The sequence below is a fragment of the Phascolarctos cinereus genome, unplaced genomic scaffold (assembly GCF_003287225.1).
Source record: "Phascolarctos cinereus isolate Bilbo 61053 unplaced genomic scaffold, phaCin_HiC Scaffold_726;HRSCAF=1367, whole genome shotgun sequence".
Classification (NCBI taxonomy): Eukaryota; Metazoa; Chordata; class Mammalia; order Diprotodontia; family Phascolarctidae; genus Phascolarctos; species Phascolarctos cinereus.
In genome coordinates this window covers 3,244,673-3,267,097 of record NW_027556098.1, presented here as the reverse complement: position 1 = coordinate 3,267,097, position 22,425 = coordinate 3,244,673, and the positions used below count along the sequence as shown (strand labels likewise).

General features: G+C 38.9%; 1 protein-coding gene across 3 annotated transcripts in view; it reads right to left on the bottom strand.

Moving 5' to 3' along the window:
- The window catches only part of CTPS2 (CTP synthase 2), a 132,435-nt gene that overhangs the window by 15,709 nt on the left and 94,301 nt on the right, over window positions 1-22,425 (bottom strand). For all 3 annotated transcript variants that reach the window (XM_021007476.2, XM_078146091.1, XM_078146090.1), the window contains exon 17: window positions 7,501-7,645. In XM_021007476.2, the coding sequence (XP_020863135.1) occupies window positions 7,501-7,645 (145 nt within the window). The remainder of the gene's footprint in view (window positions 1-7,500; window positions 7,646-22,425) is intronic.

Genomic DNA, 22,425 nt, shown 5'->3' with positions numbered 1-22,425 from the left:
GTGTACCCCACCATGCACTCTGTGTTTCTGACAACTGATATTTCTGTCATGCTTTGGAGCTTGGAAAAACACTTCACATACATTATCACATTTGAGCCTCACAACAACCATGTGAGGTAAATATTATGGCTGCTATAATTCCCATTTTACAGATAAGGAAACTGAAGCTGAGATTTAGTGACTTTCCCAAGGTTATTAAGTGTTTGAGGCATGTTTTGAACCTGAGTTTTCCTCACTATGAGTTCTATGCTCTATCCAATTAAACGACCTAACTGCCTCAAATTGTCACTTAGAGAAGATAATAATGCTATCTAACATTCATATAGCACTTTAAGGTTTGCAAAACACTTTACAAATATTATTTCGTTTGATCCTCACAACAATCCTAGGAAGTGGGTGCTATTATTATCTCCATTTTGCAGATGAAGAAACTGAGGGAGACAGCAGTCAATTGACTTGCCCAGGCTCCTACAGCTAATAATTGTCTATGGCCACATTTGGACTCAGGACTTCCTGATTCCAAGTCCAATGTTTATCCATTGTGCCACTTAGCTTCAGGGTCAATGAAAGGGGTACAAAGAATCATGATATGTATAATCTATATCAGACTGCTTGCCTTCCCAAGGAAGGAGAAGGGGAGGGAGGAGTGGAGAGAGGAAGGGAGAATATAGTAGAGAGAGAGAATATGGAACTCAAATTTTTTAAAAGAATTATTAAAAATGTTTTTCTTTATAAGAAAAATTTTTAAAAATAACAAAGGATCATACTATCAAATGTCTGGATCCAGTTTCTTAATGGTTTGAACACCAAACCCTTTCCTTGACTAATTATAGCTCCTCATTTTGTCAACTATATGCAGCACAAGCGGAAAAAATCAAGTGTCTAGAAATATTAGCCTAAGATTATCTTACTGGGATTTATTATACCTTTGTAACAGCCCCACCTGACTGGCTTTGAACTAAATGAGTCTTCTAAGCTGCAGTCATTCTGTAGATAAATAAAGAGTTGGGCATTCAGCTAATCAGCTTCCTACCTCCAAGACATTCTTCTGTCTAAAAGCTTTTCAGGCACTGAGCAACAAGATTTTCTTCAGGCAGAATTCAGAGCCTCCAGGGTTAGATTATTTAGCTAAAGTTACTGGCTTCCCCTGTTCACAGCTTAAAGATATCAAACCGTGCACATCTCTGAATATGGTGGAGAATCACCAGATCTCCATTCTAGGGAAGTCATTCATCTCAGGTTTTCAGGTTAAGTCACAGATTGTGATATTGTTTATCAGAAACCTGGGCTCCAACTAAACTTGGCCGAGGAGAAAGGATGAAAAAACACACCTCTCTCCCTTCTTTGCAGAAGTGGAGGACTATGGTTGTGCAACATGCCACACACTGTCAGAATTGGTAGACACACTGATTAGTTTTGCTGAGGTGTTTTTTAAAATCTTTTTTTTACTTTTTGTTACATGGGATGGGTCTCTCATAGGGTAGGGGGAGGGATATATTTGGAAATAAAGGGGACTGCAGAAACAAAAGCTATGAATAAAAAAATTTTAAAGATATGAATACATAATCCCATCCCAGATCATTTTAGCGGCACCAGTCACCAAGGCTGTAAAATTGATCTAGTATTCCAGATGAAGGCTAGGGCACAGAGTGAAGGGTACATCCAAAATCCCTTCATCTCAGGAACTAGCAAGGAGATATATACATATATATCTGTGTGCGTGTGTGTGTGTGTGTGTGTGTGTGTGTGTGTGTGTGTGTATATATGAAACGATATAGCTCTTGGGTTTGACAGCTGATCAATCTCAAGCACTATATCCTCAAGAAAAAAAAACAGTAAAGTTCTTATTTGAATAACTTACTGCAGCGGGTCGAACTGCAGACCAAATGAGATACTCTATCTAAAGCGCTTTGCAAACCTCACAATTCTATATAAGTGCTGCCAAGTATTACAGCATGTTGTTATTGTTGTGTAGTCATTCACTCATGTCCGACTCTTTGTGACCCTATGGACCACAGCACATCAAATCTTTAACCTGAGGGGCTCATCTTCCAAAGTCATGCATTTTAATACTGTTCATGATGTTTTCTTGAGAAAGATACTGGAGTGGTTTGCCATTTCCTTCTCCAGCTCATTTTACAGATGAGGAAACTGAGGCAAACAGGGTTAAGTGATTTGCCCAGGATCACATAATCATTGTCCAAGGCCAGATTTGAACTCATGAAAATAAGTCTACCTGACTCCAGGCCCAGCACTCTATCCACTGCCACCTAGCTGTCACTCTTTTTGCCTGGGGTTTCCCTTAATCAAACAAAAAGGTACGAGAAAGAAATCTTATCCATGAACCTCAGCAGGCATACTAGGCATTACTTTGGAGTCTTTGAGCTGAGTTCTAAAGAGTAATTTGTCTGCCTGGGGCTCCCAAAAGCATGTGGGAGGCATTAGCAAGCAACTGGTTTTCTGAGAAGTCATCCTGGGGCTTACGCAAAGATTGTTAGGTTTGCCCTACCTGTTCATGTAGAGAAGCCGCAGACAGCCCACACACTGCCCACCACACACATTTAAGACTTAACATTTCTATATGACTTTGTACTTGCAAATTACCAGATGATTGGTTTTTTACGAATTATTCCTCCTAACCAACCTGTGAACCAAGTTAGCTCCCTTACCTTATTTTTACACAGGAGGAGGTGAGTTATAAAGGGAACAAGCCGTTTACACAATGTCAAACAGTGTGAGATCAATGGCAGAACCAAGTTATAATTCCCAGGCCACTGCTGAAGCCACTGGTGCTCTTAGCAAACACAATCCTACAGAATATCACTGTGAAGCACAGAAGCCTAGAAGTCAGGAGACCTAGGTTTTCCTTTCTATTCTGCCCTCTTAGCCTAGTTTCCTCATCTGTGATATAGGAATAATGCCTTCCCTACCTATTCCAATAGGGTTTTTACAAGGAAAGCTTTTTTTTTTTTTAACAAAGTACAAAATAAAAGTTATTATGACCTCTAAACCTTGGACCAATTCATAATTTCTTAAATGACGAAATGGTTTGCTCTGCATAATCCATATCATACATGAGTCAGGTAATACACAAAACATGCAAAACATATGATGGCAGTTAAAGGAGGGAAAAAGCTAAAGGACTATGAGCCCCTTTTATTTGTACATGTATGAAACAGCATCTCTCTCCTAGGATCATAGTGGAGATGAAATGGCATAGTATTTGCAAAGTGCCTTGTACACCTTAAAGTGCTACATAAAGGCTAGGTATTATAATCAAACATCTGGATATGGCCCAGGGAATATGCAACCAGCTCCTGCTCAATTCCTTAATTCCTTTTAGGGGCCATTTGTGGGCCAAGCTGAGTCTGGAGTCAGGACCTGAGTTCAAATCTAGCCTCAGACACTCAACTAGCTGTGTGATCCTCTGTTTTCCTCAGTTTCCTTAACTGTAAAATAGGGATAATAATAGCACCTACCTCCCAAGGTTGTTGTGAGGACCAAATGAGATATTTGTAAAAAAAATCACTTAGCACAGTATTTGGAACCCAGTAGGCACTATATGTATTCTGATTTCTACCTCTCCCTCCCCAAGCAGTAAAGAGTTAATGAACAAGATGAAATAGAGAGCCTAACATGGAGGAGTAAATTTGACCTTAATGGCATCATTGAAGCTTCCTAGAATGAGACCTACTATTCCTGAACAATGTAAGCTCACTGGGGTGAAGGACTGTTTTCTATTTTCTCTTTGTATGTCCAGTTCCCAGCATAGTGCCACGCAATAGCACTTATTGTGTTAGATTAGAATATGGCTCTGAAAGGGTATACTTTATTTAAAAGAAACAGGATAAGTAAAACTGAGAGGGAAAGGCAGCATTTTATATTCAGAAAATAAACTCATGTGAAGAAAAATATTTTGGTGAAGATCAATAGGGTTAGAAACAAAGGTGATACTGTCACCCGAGAATACTACAGACCACTTAGAAGGAGGATAAGGTGTTTGGGAAACAGATCACAAAACCAACCCAGAAGACTTCAGTTTTCTGGTATCTGCTAAGTTTTCATACTGTCAAAAGTAGTGCAGTTAATAATTTCTTGACTTGCCTTTGTGATAATCTTCCTTCAAAAAGGGGAGGAGCCAACAAAGGAAAATTTTATTCTTGATCTGATTCTCACCTCTCACAGGGAAGAATTGGTTGTTGGGAGGACAGCGATGAGGAAAGTGACCACTTTCTCCTTCAGTTTTTGACAGAAAAGAAGAAAGCTGGGAATAGTCTGACCTGTTCCTAGGTTTTAGGAAAGCAACAAATACTTCAGAGGAAAAACACAAAGAATCTCATGAACTAAAATTCTACCAAGGAATTCCAATCCAGGGGGATCGTAAGCTCTCAAAAATGAAATTCTAAGGACAAAGAAACAACTCTGATGCAAAAGGAGAGCTGTCTAAAGAGACTAAAATGAATACACAGAAAACACCAACCAACTTAGATTGTAAATTGCCATCTACAGGATATCAAAGAAAGGACAGACAACAGAAGATGGCATGTATGGCATCATCATCACAGCTAACACTTATATAGCATTTTAAGGATTATAAATCACTTCATCCTCCCAACTCTCTGAATAGGTGACACCGTATCCTATCACATATTGTATCATATTGTATTGTTATATTATTAATGAACAACTGCTATTAATAATACATGCTTGTGTAGCATATATTATTTACATTAACTATATACTATATAATTAATATGCTACTAATTACATATACATGGATGTATAATATATTTTACATACACACACACACATTTTTGTTACGTCTGTTATGAATGTAAGATAAGCATGGTCCTATAAGAACACTGTCAGGAATACTAAACCTCAGGATTTGATGAATCTGAGAGTCTGGTGAAGAAAGCTAAAGATAACAAACGAGTTGGGACTTTTTGTTGGTAAAAACAAGGTAAAGAGGAGATTCAAAGAAAGGATGGGACTGCATCTGGAGTGGATAAGATTATGACAAATGGCTACAGAAAGCATGTGAAACTCACATTGCTTTTGTTTTCTTTGCCAAAGGGACTGATTTTTGGACTAGAAAGGACAAATAAGGGAGTTAATACCCATAATAATGAATAATGGCATGCTCATCCAATTTGCAAATGACATCAACCCAGGAGGGACCACTAACACTTCAGATTCCAAAGTCAGGAACCAGAAAGATCTTGAAGGTTATAATACTAGGCAAAATCTAACAAGCTGAATTTTAATAGGGATAAATGCTTACATTTAGCTTTTAAAAAAAAACAACAGGTCACCTCAAAAAGGATCTGAGGATTTTAGTAGATTACAAGTTTAATGTGAGTGAGCAGCATGACAAAGCTGAATTAATGCCCACCATGAAGGCACAAGGAGGTGATAATTCTGCTGTGCTCTGCTCTAGTAAGACCCCCTCTGAAATGCTGTGCTTAGCTGTGGACATCACATGTTAGGGCACTGACAAGCTGGAAAGCGTCCTGAAGAGGGAGCCTTGAATTCATACCACATGAGGAACAGTTGGAAGAACTCATAATGTTTAACCTAGAGAACACTCCAGGAAGATATGATCGCTGTCCACAAGTACATGGCCTGTCACATGGGAGGAAGGTGAGATATGTTTGACCCCAGACACGAGATCTAGGAGCAATGGGTGGGAGTCGCAAAATGACAAATCTAGGCTTGATGTCAGTAAAAACAAACAAACAAAAACAAAACAAAACAAAACAAAAAACTTCCCAACCAGTAGAGCTACTCAAATATGGATGGGCTTCCCTTCAAGCAAAGGTTTCATAAGCACTGACTGAACTGTTACAGAAGGAATTCTATTTCAGGTCTCAGACTAGGGATCAACTCAACATCCTCCATTCTGAAATTCTGTGATGCTGTGAGTATTGCCATTCATGTCTCTTAGTCAATGTCCTAGATATTTTGAGTTATCCCAACTGAGCTGAAGCCTTCCTCTGTAAGCAGTGAAATGATTTAATGCTGATACAGCATTTTCAAAAGAAAAGAGGGACAGAATACAAGTGCTCCCCAATGACACATGCCCTAAAGAGACTGATTTAGAGACTGGCCCTTTCTTCCTTTTCATTCTTAAATTATGACAAATGAGGCAAATGTTTTCCATTTAGTTTTGTAGTGATTGTGTATACCGTTTTCTTGGCTCTGCCCACTTCACTTTGCATCAGTTCCTAAGTCTTCCCACGGTTTTCTGTATTAATCATATTCATCACTTTTCATAGCACAATAATCCACCACATTCAACTAATTAGATTTTGCCCAGTGTTATAGCCTATCAGGATCTTTCTGGTTCCTGACTCTAGAATCCAAAGTGTTACTGGTCCCTCCCAAGCTGATGTCATTTGCAAATTGGATAAGCATGCAATCATTATTCATTATTATGAGTATGAACCCCCTATTTGTCCCTTCCAGTCCCAAAATCAATCCCTTTGGCAAGAAAAAAAGAAACAAAATGAGTTCTACCTGCTCTCTGTTCCCATTTGTCATCAACTACCACAGCTTATTAGTCATTCCCTGATCTACAGAAATATATCTGGTGCCCAATTCTTGGTGACCACAAAAAAGTACGGCTATAAACATCTGGGGTATATGGAGCCTTTCTTTTTACCAATGACCTCCTTAGGGGCCTAGCAATGGAATCTCTAGCTCAAGGGCATGGACATTTTAGTTTCTTCATTTGCATGTTACTTTCCAGAAAGACTGTATTAATTCACAGCTCCACAACTGATGCATTAATGTTCCTGTCTTTCCACAACCCTCCAAAGTTGACTATTTCCACCTTTTGTCATTTTGGAGAAGAAAATAACTTCATAATGACAAGTCTAAAAATCAATCTGTTAAAAGCTATAAATACTACGGTAGTAACATTTCAAGGACTTGTCATTTTGCTGATGTGGGCATAACCAACACAGACTGTAATCCATCTGCTACTACCTAGATGTATCTCGATATTTATTTAGCAAATATTTATTATGTACTATATATAAAGCACCACACGAGAACTACAAATAACACACACACACATACACACACATTTTTAAAAGGTCATTGTGAGTAGGCTGAGCCTCTTCATATTTAACTAGGCTGGTCCTCAAATAAACATACAGTCTATTCAAGTTTGTACTCCATCTTTTTCCATCTTGTGAGAACCTGTCAGAACTTGTGTGCTAGTCATGGCCTTCAAGAATATAGTCACCCTCTTTATTTTTCTTCTTCTCTTTCCTTTTTTATTTTTTGTAACATGGCTAATATGGAAATATGACAGAAAATATATATATAATAACCTCTGTGCCGTGATGAGGCATTAGAGAAAACCTTTAATTAGTTAATATTAGTATCTTCCGCTAAAGAAAAATTCAAGTCTTTTCTGACTGCTGTACACATATTGGGGAGGGGGGAACTCTAGAAATGAAATAGCAATTGTATCACTGCTGTAAAAGTTACCTTGGAGACAGTTTGCAGCCTTGTTGGAGGTAGGCACTGAGCATACCAGTTGCTGCAAGCAACAGACCGAGGTATGGAGGAGAAGGTTTCATTGGCCTAGAAGAAAACTCAGGATGGAACTGGACAGCAATAAAATAAGGATGATCTGAAATGAAAAGAGTTAGAATACATTTAAGGCTCAGGCACATGTTAAAACTAAATTAAAGTTTTTACCCTCCGGCAAGGAAACAACCATCATTTTATTTAATACATTTTAGCAAAATCATTTTTCTAGGTAGTTTTTCAAGTGATGAAACAGCACACAGAGCCAAGGAACCAAAGTGTCAAAACACGCTAGCAGTGCTGCGGTGTGCTGGATGTAAGCCAAAAGAACAGTGAGGCAGTGAGACTCTGCTTTCTCATTTTTCAGAAGAACCTTATGGTTTGGCTTACCACCATTTCCACTGGACTGTCAAGGCCTTCAGACCAAGGCCAGATCGCTCCTCATACTAAGGAATCCCTTGAGGCATTTACTGACGTTAAGTTTCTTGACCAACTTTGGGGCGAGATTTGAGTTTATCCAATATGGTGCTAACCTAATGGGCTTAGCTAGATTCTGACTGACCCCAAGAACACATCAGGGTGATAATTAATCTTGTCCCCTCCTTCAAGGTCCTTAAGAATCATCACCATGGGGTTGGACTCTTAACTCCTACAAAGCACTCTGGCTCCATACCCTCCAAACTCTACAACCTAAGTGATGGTATTCATTTCATGATTCTTCCGTTTCCTCATTTGGACTAAATACTCTGTCATGTGGATCCCAACCTACCCATTCCTTCTCATCCCGTGTGATTCTAATCCACAGCATTCCATAAATCCTCTACAGAGGAACGCCCCAATTTCTTCAGCAGGTACCAGTGGAGCTCTCTGTCTATTCTGTTAAGTAGCTTTCAACACTCTCTTATTTATATGGAATGATGAGCAAATCTTTTTTAAAATATTTTTTTTAAAAAAACCTTTATTTCAGTCTTATTACTCTCACAGTTTTTTTATAACTGTGATGATTTGGGGCAAGGTTTTGTAACATAGTAGATAGATAAGAGTATTGGCATTAGAGTCAGGAAGACCTGAGGTTAAATCCCATTTCTGACAGTCTCAGTTTCCTCATCTATAAAATGGAGATTTTATAGGATTATTGAGAAGCTCAGATGAGAACATTTATGTAGAACATAATGAAACCTTTACAACACTAAAGGTCAATAATCATTATTATAGGGTCTTTTAAAAAAAAATTTTTTTTGTCTTTGATGGAATTTTTTTTTCTAGAAAGAAACCTGCCTTCCAAGCAGAGAGAACAATGCCCTGCTATGAGAGATTTAAGGTAAAATACTACCTCCTCCATCCCTTCGTTTCCCCTTTTTAAAAAAATTTAATTGTTACATTTTATGTTTTGAACTGTCTCTCTCCCTCCTTCCCCCCTCCATCCCACACTAAAAAAGGCCACCATTTGACCAAACAGATGTGCGTATATGTATGTATGTGTGTGTATATACACACACATATATGTATATATAATATACACATATACAATATATATAAACATTCTATGCAAACTCCTATTTATCAGTTCTTTCTCTGAAGATGGATAGCACCTTCCTTCATAAGTCCTTTGTAGTTGATTTGAGTATTTATAATACTCAGAATAACTTAGTTGTTCAGTTATTTTTCAAATGATATCGCTGTTACTGTATACAAAATTTTCTTGGTTCTGTTCATTTCACTCTTCATTATTTCATGCAAGTCTTCTTCCCATGTTTTTTCTAATATCAACCAGCTCATCATTTCTTACAGAAGAGTAGTATTCCATCACCATCATATACCACAAGTTCAGCCATTCCCCAATTGATGGCCATCCCTGTTTCCCTCTTTCTTCTCCCCATCCCTTCTTGCTCTCTCTCATCTCTCTCACAAATCATCATAGTTATAAAAAGCGGGATACTCCTTGTAGCTAAAGTTTAGTATCTTTAAAGAAAGGTTTGCCAGTCATAACATGTAAAACTGGGAGTGTTGGAAGCTACTTAAGAGAACAGCCAGAGAGTTTCACTGGTATCCACTGAATGTAAAAAGAATTTGGAGACCTTGCTCCTAACATGTGCTAGCTATCCTACAAGTCACTCTTAACCTCACAGAGCCCCTGGGTGACTCTCTAAATCTATAAAGTGTTGACAAGTTGCCAATCTGCATTAGTAGAGGGACCTTCAACACAATGAGCTCCCATACTGATGAAATCACAGCTCCACACAGGGAGGGAGAAAGGAGGGGGAGAAATAGTTTATGGAATCCAAGGTAAAAGTAACCCAGAACTTACAAAGCCGACTGTTACTTCACTTGGGGAAACAACTAAGAGGTTTTTTTTGTTGTATGTTACAATCCTTAGATTTCAGCATCTAGTTATGGGTTGCTACATGAAAGAATCAGAAAGTAATAATGTTGTGGGTACTGTTTTATGGAATATTAGTGCAATCTGTCTCATCACAGCCAGAGATAGACTGAATAAATGGACCACTGTTCTGTTTACTTACAGCAATTTTGGAGACAAATTTATCCAATGATTTCCCCTGATACCATTATGATGAGAAAAGAGAGTAAAAAAAGGAGAAGGTTGTTTTGATGATGTTCCTTTAATCAAAAGGAGGAAAAAAAACCCTCTGAAACAATGTTTTTGCTTATTTGTTTTGAATTGAACCCTCATATTAGACCCAATGCCTATTCCCTTTTAGCACAACTGTTACATGCGGCAAATGATTATTATAAAATGCTTAGCCTATGTCTGTGTGGAACAGAAGCTCAAAAGACTCTTGGGGGTTCTTCTTTAATGAAAATAAATATTCTTCCTAGTCTACCTTAAAAAATTTCTCTATCTCACTGCTGCTCTCAGTTCCTTTCCAATTCATGTGAAATTTTAAAAATCTCTATAGGCATATACTTTTGATAAAAGCAGTAAAGAGAGGATGCTAAAATAAAACTGAATCTTCAATTAATAAAAATCTACAGAGATGATTAGCTTAAATCAATGCCCCTGCCTCTCTCCCAAGCAATGATAGCATCTATCACTGAGCTGCCCTGCAATACGCAAAATCAAGAACTATATCTATTAGCAGCTAAAAAACAAAGTTAGTTCCATAATTCTGGTCAAAGCAGCGACCAATCATGATACCAAAAGGATGATGGTGAAAGATGTCTCCTGTCTCCAAGGAACCAATCAACAAGCATTTATAAAGCGCCAACTGTGTGCCGAGCACACTGCTAGGCACTAGGGTTCCATTCTCCTGGGGAACTGGGAAGAGAGACAACACAATTATAGATATATAAGGGAAAAAAAAAAATATATATATATATATAAAATTTTAAAATATATTTTTTTTAAAAAGCTGAAGGAGGGAGTACAGTAGTAATATAAGGATCAGAAAAGGCCTCACACAGAAAGCGAGCTTAAGCTGGGTCTTAACAGATGAAAGGGATTTTATGAGGTGAAGTTGAGGAGGGAGTGAATTCCAGGCATAGGAAATAGCTGATGCAAAGGTATAGAGACAGGATATGGATGACTGAAGATGAGTGTTGTGTGGGCATGGGGGCAGCTAGGTGGCACAGTGGACTAGAAGGCTGAATCTAGAGTTGTGAAGACCTGAGTTCAAATCTAGCTTCCAACACTTACTAGCTGGGTGATCCTAGGTAAGTCACTTTACTGCTATTTACTTCCCAGCATTGTTATAAGGATCAAATGAGACAATAATTGTAAAATGCTTATAAATAGTAAGCACTATATAAATGTCAGCTATTATTAGTTATTATTACTCATTGTAAAGTGCTCAGCACAGTGCCAGGCACATAGTAAGCACTATACAAATGTCAGCTATCATGTATGAGGAACAGACAAGAAAGTCAGTTCGGCTAGACCGTAGAATGTGGGATTTATTGATGTACAGTCATTTTCAGTTGTGTCCGACTCTTTGTGACCTGATTTGGGCTTTTCTTGGAAAAATACTGCAGTGGTTTGTCATTTCCTTCTCTAGCTCATTTTCCAGACAAGGAAACCAAGGCAAAAAGGGTTAAGTGACTTGTCCAGGGTGACACAGCTAGTAAGTAAAGCCAAATTTGAACTCAGGAAGATGAGTCCTTCCTGACTCCAGGCCCAGCACTTTAACCTGTGCCACCTAGCTGCCCAGAATGTGGGAAGGGAAGCTTTATAATGAGGCTGAAAAGTAGGGCTGGGGCTAGATTGTAAATAGCTTTACTAAAAGCCTCAAAAATTTATACCTTATTCTAGAGTCAACAGAAAATCACTGCAGTTCACTGAGGGGGGTGGTGAGTGGTAACATGGGTAGACCAACGCTGTAGAAAAATTATTTTGACAACTGTGAGGAGAATAAATTGGAATAGGAAAAGATCTGAGTCAGGGAGACCAACTGGTAGCAGGCATGAGATGATGAGAACCTGAACCAGGGTGTAAGCTGTGTGAACAGAGAAAAGCGGACCCATACTGAGAGATGTTGAGGAGACAGAAGTGACGAGATGTGGGAACGGTTCAGAAACATACAGTGAATAAGAGACAGGAGCTGAAAATGGCACGGTGGATGCAAGCCTGGGTCACGGGGAGCACAATGATGCCATCAAAGGTAACAGGGAAGCTTGGAAAAGGGATGAGTGTGCAGAGAGGAAAAGGAGAAGATAATCAACTCTATTTTGGACATGTTGAATTTGATATGCCAATAGGCATACTCCATTTGAATGGACCAAAAGATATTTGGTGATAGAAGACTGGCATTCAAACAAAGAGACTGCATGTACATATGTATGCCTGTATCTACACACATGTATATACTGCATATATACACGTGTATGTCTATATAGACATGTGTACATATGCATTTGCCTATTTCATTCATGCGTGCATTTATGTGTGGGTATGTGGGTATGTATGTATATGTGTGTGTGTGTATATGTAGTCAACTGTATAGAAAGCATAACTAAACCCATAAAAGCTGATGAGTGAAAGTCTAGAAAAGAAAGAAAAGGGAGAGAAGTGGGAGACTACAGGTGCAGAATAAGAAGTATATTTTCAGATAATATGTTGATCTGGACTGTATTTATCTATCTAAGAGGGAGGAGGTCTACTAGGGGATACGGGCACAAGACATGATAGCCACTTAACAAATGCTTGTTGACTGACTGACAAATGTTGATGATATTTATCCTAAAAGTAAGGTTCAAGAGAAGCAATGAGATGGAGGGGAAAGGGAGCCAGCTTTAGAATCAGAAGACCTAGATTCTGCCCCTACCTCTAACACATACTGGCTATGTGACCCTTAGCAAGTTAGTGCCCCCAGCAGCTCTCCAAGAGAATAAGCTGCAGACCAGTTGCTAATTTGCACTGGTAAGAGGACTCTTCCTCACCATTGAACTCCCTACCCAGATAAAATCCCAAGTTTGGACAAACAAAAAATATTAATAATAATAATAGTAATAACAACAATAATAATAATTAGTATTTATATAGTACTTAAAGGTTTACAAAGCACTTTTCATATATTATCTCATTTGATCCTCAAAACAACTTTTGTAAGCATTTATCATAGGTGAAACTATCAAATAAAACTGATTTAAATCTTCAGAAAAAACTGAATGCTATGAAAGGTGTTCTTTTTTAAGATTCATTTTCCTTATTGTTTGTTAATTTTTAACTTTTTTTAAGAGTTCCAAATTCTCTCCCTCCCCTCAATCTCTTTCCCAAAAACCCCTTGAGAAGACAAGCAGTATGATATCCATTTTATATGTGAAGTCATGTACAATATATTTCAAAACACGTTGCAAAAAAAAAAGAAGTTAAATAAAGTAAATTGAAAAAAATATGCAATCTGCATTCAGAGTTATCAGTCTCTTTGTTTGAATGCCAGTTCTCTATCACCAAATACCTATTGTTTCATTCAGATGCAGTATCCTATTGGCATATCAAAGTTAACATGTCCAAAACATGCTTATCTTCTCCTCCTCCTCCTCTCAGCACACTCACTCATTCCTTTTCCAAAAATGAACAGCATTTTCACCATGAGTCCTTTGGAACTGTCTTAGATCACTGTCTTGATCTGAGAAGCTAAGTGTTTCACAGCTGATCATCATTACAACATTGTTGTTACTATGTACAATGTTCTCCTGGTTTAAGACAGGTTCCTAACCTTTTTTGTGTCGTGTACCCCTTTGGCAGTCTGGAGAAGCCTATAGATTCTTTCTCACATTAACATTTTTAAATGCATAAATTAAAATACTGTACAAGGATTATGAAAGAAGCCAATTATATTGTAATTTTGTAAAAATATATGTATTTTAAAGCGCACGAAAACCAAGTTAAGAACCTGAGTTCTAGGGTACCAATTTAGAAATCATGATGAAAGGCAGACAACAGATAAAGGTAAAAGGCAGAATCCGTTCAAGAGAGAGGGAAGGGTTAGCTCTCATTGAAGCATTTTAATATATAATATGTTGACAATGTAATCAAAAAAACTGAAAAGGCTAGTTGGAATGAGAATGAATGCTTAGAGAAATTTTAAACATCATGTTTCTATCACTACAGGACGTGAACATCTGAACAGGAACATCCCTATTAGCAGATGGGAAAGCAGATCTGATGCAAAGAAAGAGGGAAACGAAATAAGCATTTATTAAGCACCCACTACGTGCCTTTACAAATTTGATTGTACAAATTTTATTTGATCCCCACAATAGCCCTGGGAGATAGGTGTTATTATTATCCCCATTTTACAGATGAGGAAACTGAGGCAGACAGTGATTAAATGATTTGCTCAGGGTCATATGGCTAGTAAGTATCTGAGGCCAAATTTTAAATCAGGTCTTCCTAACTCCAGACACAGCACTCTATCCACTGTGCCACCTAGCTGCCTCTAGATAGAGAAATTTCACAGCTTGATCCAGAAGTATCAAACAGCCAGTCAATAAACATTTATTAAGTCCGTACTATATTCCAGGCACCATGCTAAGTGCTAAAATTAAAAGAAAGGCAAAAGACAGTCCCTATTCTCAAGGGGCGCATGGGAGAGACAACAGGGAAACAGCTATGTACAAACAAGCTCTATATGGGATAAAGTGGAAATAATGGTGGGAAGATCTATCAGGAAAGGCTTGTGGGAAAAGGTGGGATTTTAGCTGGGGCTTGAAGGAAGCCAGGGAAGCCAGGAAAGCCAGTAGGTAGAGGTGAGGAGGGAAAGCACTCCAGGTATGGGGCACCACTAGAAGAAATGCCCAAAGCTGAGGGAATGTCTTGCTCATGGAACTGCCAGGAGGCCAGTGAGTGTTACTGAATCAAAGAATACGTGTTGGAGAGTAAGGGGTAAGAAGACTGGAAAGGTAGGAGTGGGCTCAATTATGAACATTAGAGGATTTAATATTTTATTTTGGAGGTAACAGCTTCAACTTTTTAAATTTTTTTTACCAAACATTAATATGCTAGCTTTCTTTTAAATATGGTTGACAAATTCATCCAGTCTTTTAAAATAGGGACACCCAGTGAGGACTAAGCCCAGGGATTTCATTCAGCAAACATGCCATGTCCAATAAAGAACAATTCCAGTCTGGCAGCAGAGGGCTCAATGAAGAAAGAAAACTTTCAGGCCTTGCAGTACCAGGAGTGGTGAGTTGACTTGGCCACATGTGGTCCCTATATGCGCACCTTTGTACTCTGTGCCTACCCAGTCTTACCGTAAACATTGCATGTGTGGGAGAATACAGCCCAGATTTATGGAATGAGTGCTTTATAGTTCCTGTTTTTACCATGTCATTGTAATGTACTGTATAGGGAATTGGCCTGGCCTTGCCTTGAGTGTTTGTGGCAAACACTCATGGTGGTCAGAAGAAGCGATACAAGGACACTCTCAAGGTCTCTCTGAAGAACTTTGAAATTGACTGCATGACATGGGAGACAATGGCAAAGGACCTCCAGCATGGTGTGCCTGTGCTCTATGAGCTAAGCAGAATTGAAGTAGCTCAAAAGAAACATGAGATGTCCAAATGGTCACATGGACTCTCTGTGCCTGACCTGTGATTCCGAGCTTGTATTGGCATCAGCCACAGTTGGACACACCGTAACTTCACCCTAGCATGGTGATGTAAGGACAACCACCAACCAACCAAGGGAATGAGACTAAGAGTCAGGAAGACCTGGGTTCAAATTCCACCTTAGATGCTTACAAGCTATGTAACCCTCAGTAAGTTGCTTAATCTCTCAGTGCTACAGGCAACATGTGTTTTTGGTTTTTGGTTTTTTTAGGCAATTGGGGCAATTCCCTATACAGTACATTACAATGCCCCCCAAAATTATTACTTTTTTTTTTTTTTGCTTTTTGATGAGGCAATCAGGGTTAAGTGACTTGCCCAGGGTCACACAGCTAGTAAGTGTCAAGTGTTTGGTCTGAGTCTGGATTTGAACTCAGGTCCTCCTGACTTCAGGGCCAGTGCTCTATCCACTGTGCCACCTAGCTGCCCCTACAGGCAACATGTTTCAGCCAAGATGATGAATTATTAGGGGCAGCCACCCAGCTGAACCCTCCTAACATTTCTCTCCAAACAACTTTAAAACAATGCCTCAAAACACATTTTGGAGCAGCAGAGCCAACAAAGTCAGAGTGAGATATTTTTCCAGCCTAAAAAAAAAACCTAAGGGGCAGGCAGGAGAAGTCTGTAACATGGGGGTAGAGGGCTGTCTAGAGACCAAACATGACATCATCAACCACAGCAGCAGCAGCTTCAAGAGCTCTCAGCCCAGACACTGTAAAGGAAGAGGATAACTGGTCAGATGGAGATTACAGAGGACCCTCTGCTGGCACTGGATACAGCTGGCACTCACTGGCAACTCTATTGCCCATAAGCAGCTCTGGGTCACAGTTCCAGAGCAGACAGCAGCCCTGGTAGTCAGTCGCAAGGGAGCAGGGGCCCTGGTCACGTACCAAAGCAAAGAGGAACACTAGCACATGCAGCTGCAAGAGGATCAGAGACACTTCCTTGGTAAAGACCAGAGCCCAGACTGGGAGAGCAGTTATCACACCGTCTTGGAAGCACCCAAAACTGGCAGACCCCCAGAACCAGCCCAGACAATGACAGCACAAAAATAGCTGAAGCTTGGGACAGTGCCTCCACACTCACAGATGAGCAGAGCCCAACTTTAACTTCCAAGTTCAAAGCTGAGAAACAGACTGGAAAAATGAGAAGAAAAAAAAAGTGATCATAAAAAGGTACCACGGTGGTAGGGAAGATCAAGCCAAAAACTCAGAAGAAGACAACAATGTGAAAATAGCTACAAAGAAAGCCTCAAAGAAAAATGCTAATTGGATCCAAGCCCAGTGTGGAGGGGATGAGGGAAAAATAGGTAAACTAATGAACTGCTGGTAGAGTAGTGAACTGGTCCAACCACTCTGGAGAACAATTTGGAACTAAGGCTGAAGAGGTATAAAATTGTACATACTATACATACCCTTTGACCCAGCAATACCACTACTAGGTCTGTATCCCAAAGAGATCAAAGGAAAAGGACCTTTATGTACAAAGAATTTTATAGCAGCTCTTTTTGTGGTGGCAAAGAATTGGAAATTGAGAGGATGCCCATCAATTGGGGAATGGCTGAACAAATTGTGGCATGATTGTGAAGAAGTACTACTGTGCTCTAAGAAATGAGGAGGAGAGTGGTTTCAGAAAAACACACAAGACCTCTACGAACTGATGGAGAGTAAAGTGAGAAGAAGCAGAAGATCACGGTGCATAGAAACAGCAATATTAGAATCATGATCAACCGTGAAAGACTTGGTTACTCTGCTCAGTACAATGATCTAAGATAATTCTCAAAGACTTATAATTGAAAAAAATGCTATACACCTCCAGAGAGAGAACTGATTAACTCTGAGTGAAAACTGATGTATAATTTTCTCACTTTACTCTCTTGTATTTAAAAAAATATGGCAAATATGGAAATAAGTTTTGCAAGATTTCACATGTATAATTGATATCTTATTGCCTGCCTTCTTGTGGGGGAGAAGAGAGGGAGAAAATTTGGAACTCAAAATTTTAAAAGAAAAGAATGTTAAAAAATAAATGAATAAAAATTTTTTTTAAAAAAGATTACATGTTTCAGGGCAAGAGCTGATCTACACTGGTAGGGAAATTTACAAGTACTGGTGAAATGACAGGTCCAAAACAAAAGAAAAAAATGAATTTTTAAGGCTGAATTGGAATCAGGAGAGACATCCCACCTGTCACACTTACTAGCTGTATAACCACAAGCAAGTCATTTAACCTCTCTTAGACCCAGTTTCCTCATCTATAAAATTAAAATGGGGATAATTTTACCACTCCAGTATCTTTTGCCAAGCAAACCCTAAATGGGGTCATGATGAATCGGACACAATTGAAAACAACTGAAATTATACAAATTATACCTGTACCATCCCCCAACTTACAAGGACCAAGAGGGATAATGTGCATAAAGCACTTTATATGCCTTAAAGTTCTCATACAAATGTTAGCTATTAATATGAGCTATTTTTATTATTATTCCCTAGTCACTTTAAGTATTATTTCCAACTCAAGGGCAAGAGCCAATGTCTCCTATTTCCCTTGTATTGTGCATATTACCTCTTACTGCACTGTGCAATCAACACAGATTGAATTAAAAACTAATAACATTTCAGCTTAAAAGACTTTCTCAGTGATCCCACAAGAATGAGGATTGGTTATGTCAGTTAATAGGAGAGTCCAAACACCACATCAGTGTAATTAGCTTATCAAGAACAATCAGCTTATTATTTCTATTTCTTTCAATGTGCCTGTAGAATTTTTATTAAATTTTTAAGACTTTTACACCACTCAGTTACAGAGTACACGAAACATGTATCATTTTTAAACTAAGGTCAAAACCTTTTTCTTTTCCACTTAAAGGGAACTAAAATTTTGAGGCAAGAATAATACTTTTAGTATAAAATATTCCAGACAGGCAGAGGAAATAATAAAAAAAAAAACCACAAAAAGATCACTCATTTTAAACCAAATATTCAAGAACGCAAAAGATCAACATCTCAGATCCTCTGAAGCTTAGAGTTAAGCTTTATCAGAAGAGAATTTTTTGGATGTCAAATATGTTTGTGCTAGTTTGATGCACACAAGAAAAGATTTTGGGGGATGAAAAATGTATGACTGACTTGTCTTTTACTATGATGAAGATTTTCAACATTTTAGAACACCTCCGATGTGTCATCTGCCATACCAAGCACATGGCTGAGCCATCACAAAACCCAAACTCACAGAGCTTCTTACAGAACCCAAAAAATTACTGCAGGTCCACCTCCCACAAGGCATCCTTTCAGGTGGTATTAAGTCAGACATCAAGATGAAATAAAGGCCAAGTCTGACTTTAAGTGTTTCTGGTACCTTTCAGAATGGAAAGGTAAATCCCAAAAGAAATGGATTTAATAGAATCAGGGCTTTGTCAATTCTTCTAGACGAGTAAGTGAATTCTTCAATTGTAGTCTTCAGGGCTTTTCTTTACCTTAAAACTGAATATAATCACTGCTGAGAATTGGTTAAAATTACAGAATTAAGTGAAGTGGTGCTTTTATATTTCCCAGATGCATTTACGATGTTTTTAACCATACAGGTAATAACAAGAGTTAAATGTAAATACTGAAGGTCCAAAATAATACAGTGCTACAGGGAGTGTATTCCAGTCATAACCACAGGTTAAGGAAAAGAAGGAAAACCACAAGAATTTCTGATGAAAGCAGATTATAAAAAAAAAAACTGAGGAATGCATAATTCTTCAGATATCTTCCTTTTGAATACAGTACTGCCATTCAATTCATACTTTCTCATTTGAATTACTGTGTGATTAAGAAGAAACATGAAAAGGACATGGAAGATTCTTGAGCAATTAAAACACCAGGAATTCAACGCTGGACTCAAAATAAATCTACCCTTTTATTCAAAAGTACTCACAATTCTTCCAGTCTCTTCCCTTGTCCCTTACACCTCATGCTGGACTTACTTCCCCAATGGTTAGCAAACTCCCACCCCTTCTTACTCTCCCAGTCTCAATACTGAACATCGTCCTCTCCACCTCCTACCGCCCAGCCTTTCATTCCCACCTATCTCAAGCCTACAAACTGCTCATTTCTTCCACTGGGTCCCTCTGGAACTCCTGCTCCATCACTGACAAATTCCCTTCATCTTAGACCTCTTCTTCTCAGGCTCTGTCCATCCTCTGGCACTCACAGAGACCTGGCTTCCCCAGGTGGATGCTGCATCCCTGGCTGGTTTTTTCAGCGTTGGTTTTGTCTTCTCTTACACTCACTGGTCCCAAGATATATATAAGAACATTCCCTTTTGCCACCTTCAGGCTCTCCCCCTACTGTAGCCATCACTCATCAATGTCACTCCTCCTTTGAGGTGTTTTTGCTGTTCAGTTGTTTTTCAATCATGTCCAACTACTCTTCATGGTCCCATTTGGGGTTTTCTTGGCAAAGAGTCTGGAATAATTTGCCATTTCCTTCTTCTGCTCATTTTGCAGATGAGGAAACTAAGGCAAATAGGGTTAAGTGACCTGCCTACGGTCACATAGCTAGTAAGTGTCTGAGGCTGGATTTGAACTCAGGTCTTCTTGACTCCAGGCCCGGTGCTCTATTCACTGGGCTGATTAACAGCTAAGGCTTACTCTATCCAAATTTTTCACCCAATCCTGATCTCAGTGGCTGTTAATGCTATCTCCCAGCCTCCAGGATATTATCACACAGTGGTATGCTAGAGTCAGCTCCTATTATTATTGTTATTATTATGTTGTTGTTGTTGTTGTTGTTTCTGCTGTTGCTGTTGCTGTTCCTCAGTCTTTGTGACTTTCTGTGATCCTATTTGGGGTTTTCTTGGCAAAGATACTGAAGTGGTTTGCCATTTTCTTCTCTAGCTCATTTTAGAGATAAGGAAACCGAGGTAAGCAGGGTTAAGTGACTTGCCTAGGGTCACATGGCTAGTAAGTATCTTGAGACCAGATTTGAACTCAGGAAGAAGAATCTTCCTGACTCCAGGCCCAGCACTCTATCCACTGCACCACGTAGCTACATCATCATCATCATCATCATCATCATCAAATATAGCACCTACCATGTGTCCCTGCACTGTGCTAATCACTTTACAAATATCATTTCATTTGATCCTCACAACAACCCTGGTAGGTAGGCACTATTATTATCCTCATTTTATAAATGAGGAAATGGAGGAAAAGAGATGTTAAGTGACTTGCCCAAGGTCACACAGCTAGTATCTGAGACTAAAACTGAACTTAGTCTTCCAGACTCCAGGCCTGGCTTTCCATTCACTGTGCGACCTAGCTGTCTGTGGATATCAAAAATGCGCTACAAATCAGGGTCTGATTTATTGCTTTGCTGACTGTCTAGACTTTAAAAAGTGATGGAGAAAATGTTAATACTGAAGATTAAATTTAAAAGTATGTCCTACATATGCTATTTTTGTTTTGTTTTGGCCAGAGAGGCAGCTGTTAAATATTTACTAGCATGTCACTGTTCTCCTTTCTCAATGAGTTAAGTGCCTGAATCACAATCCCTCTCCCCACCCCAACACTGGCCTTTATGCTTCAACATATAAATACAAAATACTTTAACCTCTCACTTCTTCAACCGACTCAACTCCTATGACCTATTCTTCCCGTCTACCTCAGCTACACCTACTTTTGATCTTGTCATTACCCACAATTACATCCCAAAGGCTCTGTCCTAGGCCCTCTTCTAATATCCCCATACACTCACTCTCTCATTTGGTGACTTTATCAGCTCCTGCGGTCCAATTACTATTTTTATGTAGATGAGAGCTTTAAGATTTGCTAAGTACTTTTCAAAAGCTCATCACAATAACCCTGGGAGGAAGATGCTGTTATTATCCCCATTTTACAGATGAGGAAACTGAGGCATACAGGTTAAATGATTTGCCCAGGGTCACATAGCTAGTAAGTGTCTGAGGAAGGATTTGAACTGTGGTCCTCCTAACTTGAAGGGCATCGCTCTATCTACTACACCACCTCATTATTCTTCAGCCATATCTGACTCTTCCTGACCTATTTGGGGTCTTTGTGGCAAAGATAATGGGGTGGTTTGCCATGTTCTTCTTCAACTCATTTACAAATGAGGAAACTGAAGCAAACAGGGTTAAGTGACTTGCCCAGGATCACACAGTTACTAAGTGTCTGAGGCTGAATTTGAACTCAGGTCTTCCTGATTCCAGGCCCGGCACTCTATCCACTGCACCACCTAGCTGCCTAGTTACTGTAACTGGAACTAAAGGAGCATTGAGAACAACACTGACCTAAGTTATCTCCCTATTTTAAACAAGCACCCCTTATTGTACAGAGAATTTAATAGTTAACTATCAATTATCTCTGCTAATAATAATGATAACTAGTCCTTGAAGAACTATCAAAATCTAGAGGAATTAGACCTGTTCAGCTTGGCTACACTGTAACCACTATGATTTGGTATCATTACTATCAAATAAAATTTTATTTTATATAAAGCGCTCAACAAACTTTACAATCCTATATAAATGTTAGCAACTTATTATATAATTCTAGAAATACTAGCTATAGCAATTATTATTTCTTATTTAGTTGTTTCAGTTGTGTCTGATTCTTCGTGACCCCATGTGGGATTTTCTTGGCAAAGATACTGGAGTGGTTTGCCATATCCTTCTCCAGCTCAATTTACAGATGAGGAAATTGAGGCAAACAGGGTTAAGTGACTTGCCCAGGGTCACACAGCTACTAAGTGTCTGAGGCTGAATTTGAACTCAGGTCTTCCTGACTCCAGGCTCAGCATTCTACTAGGGGCC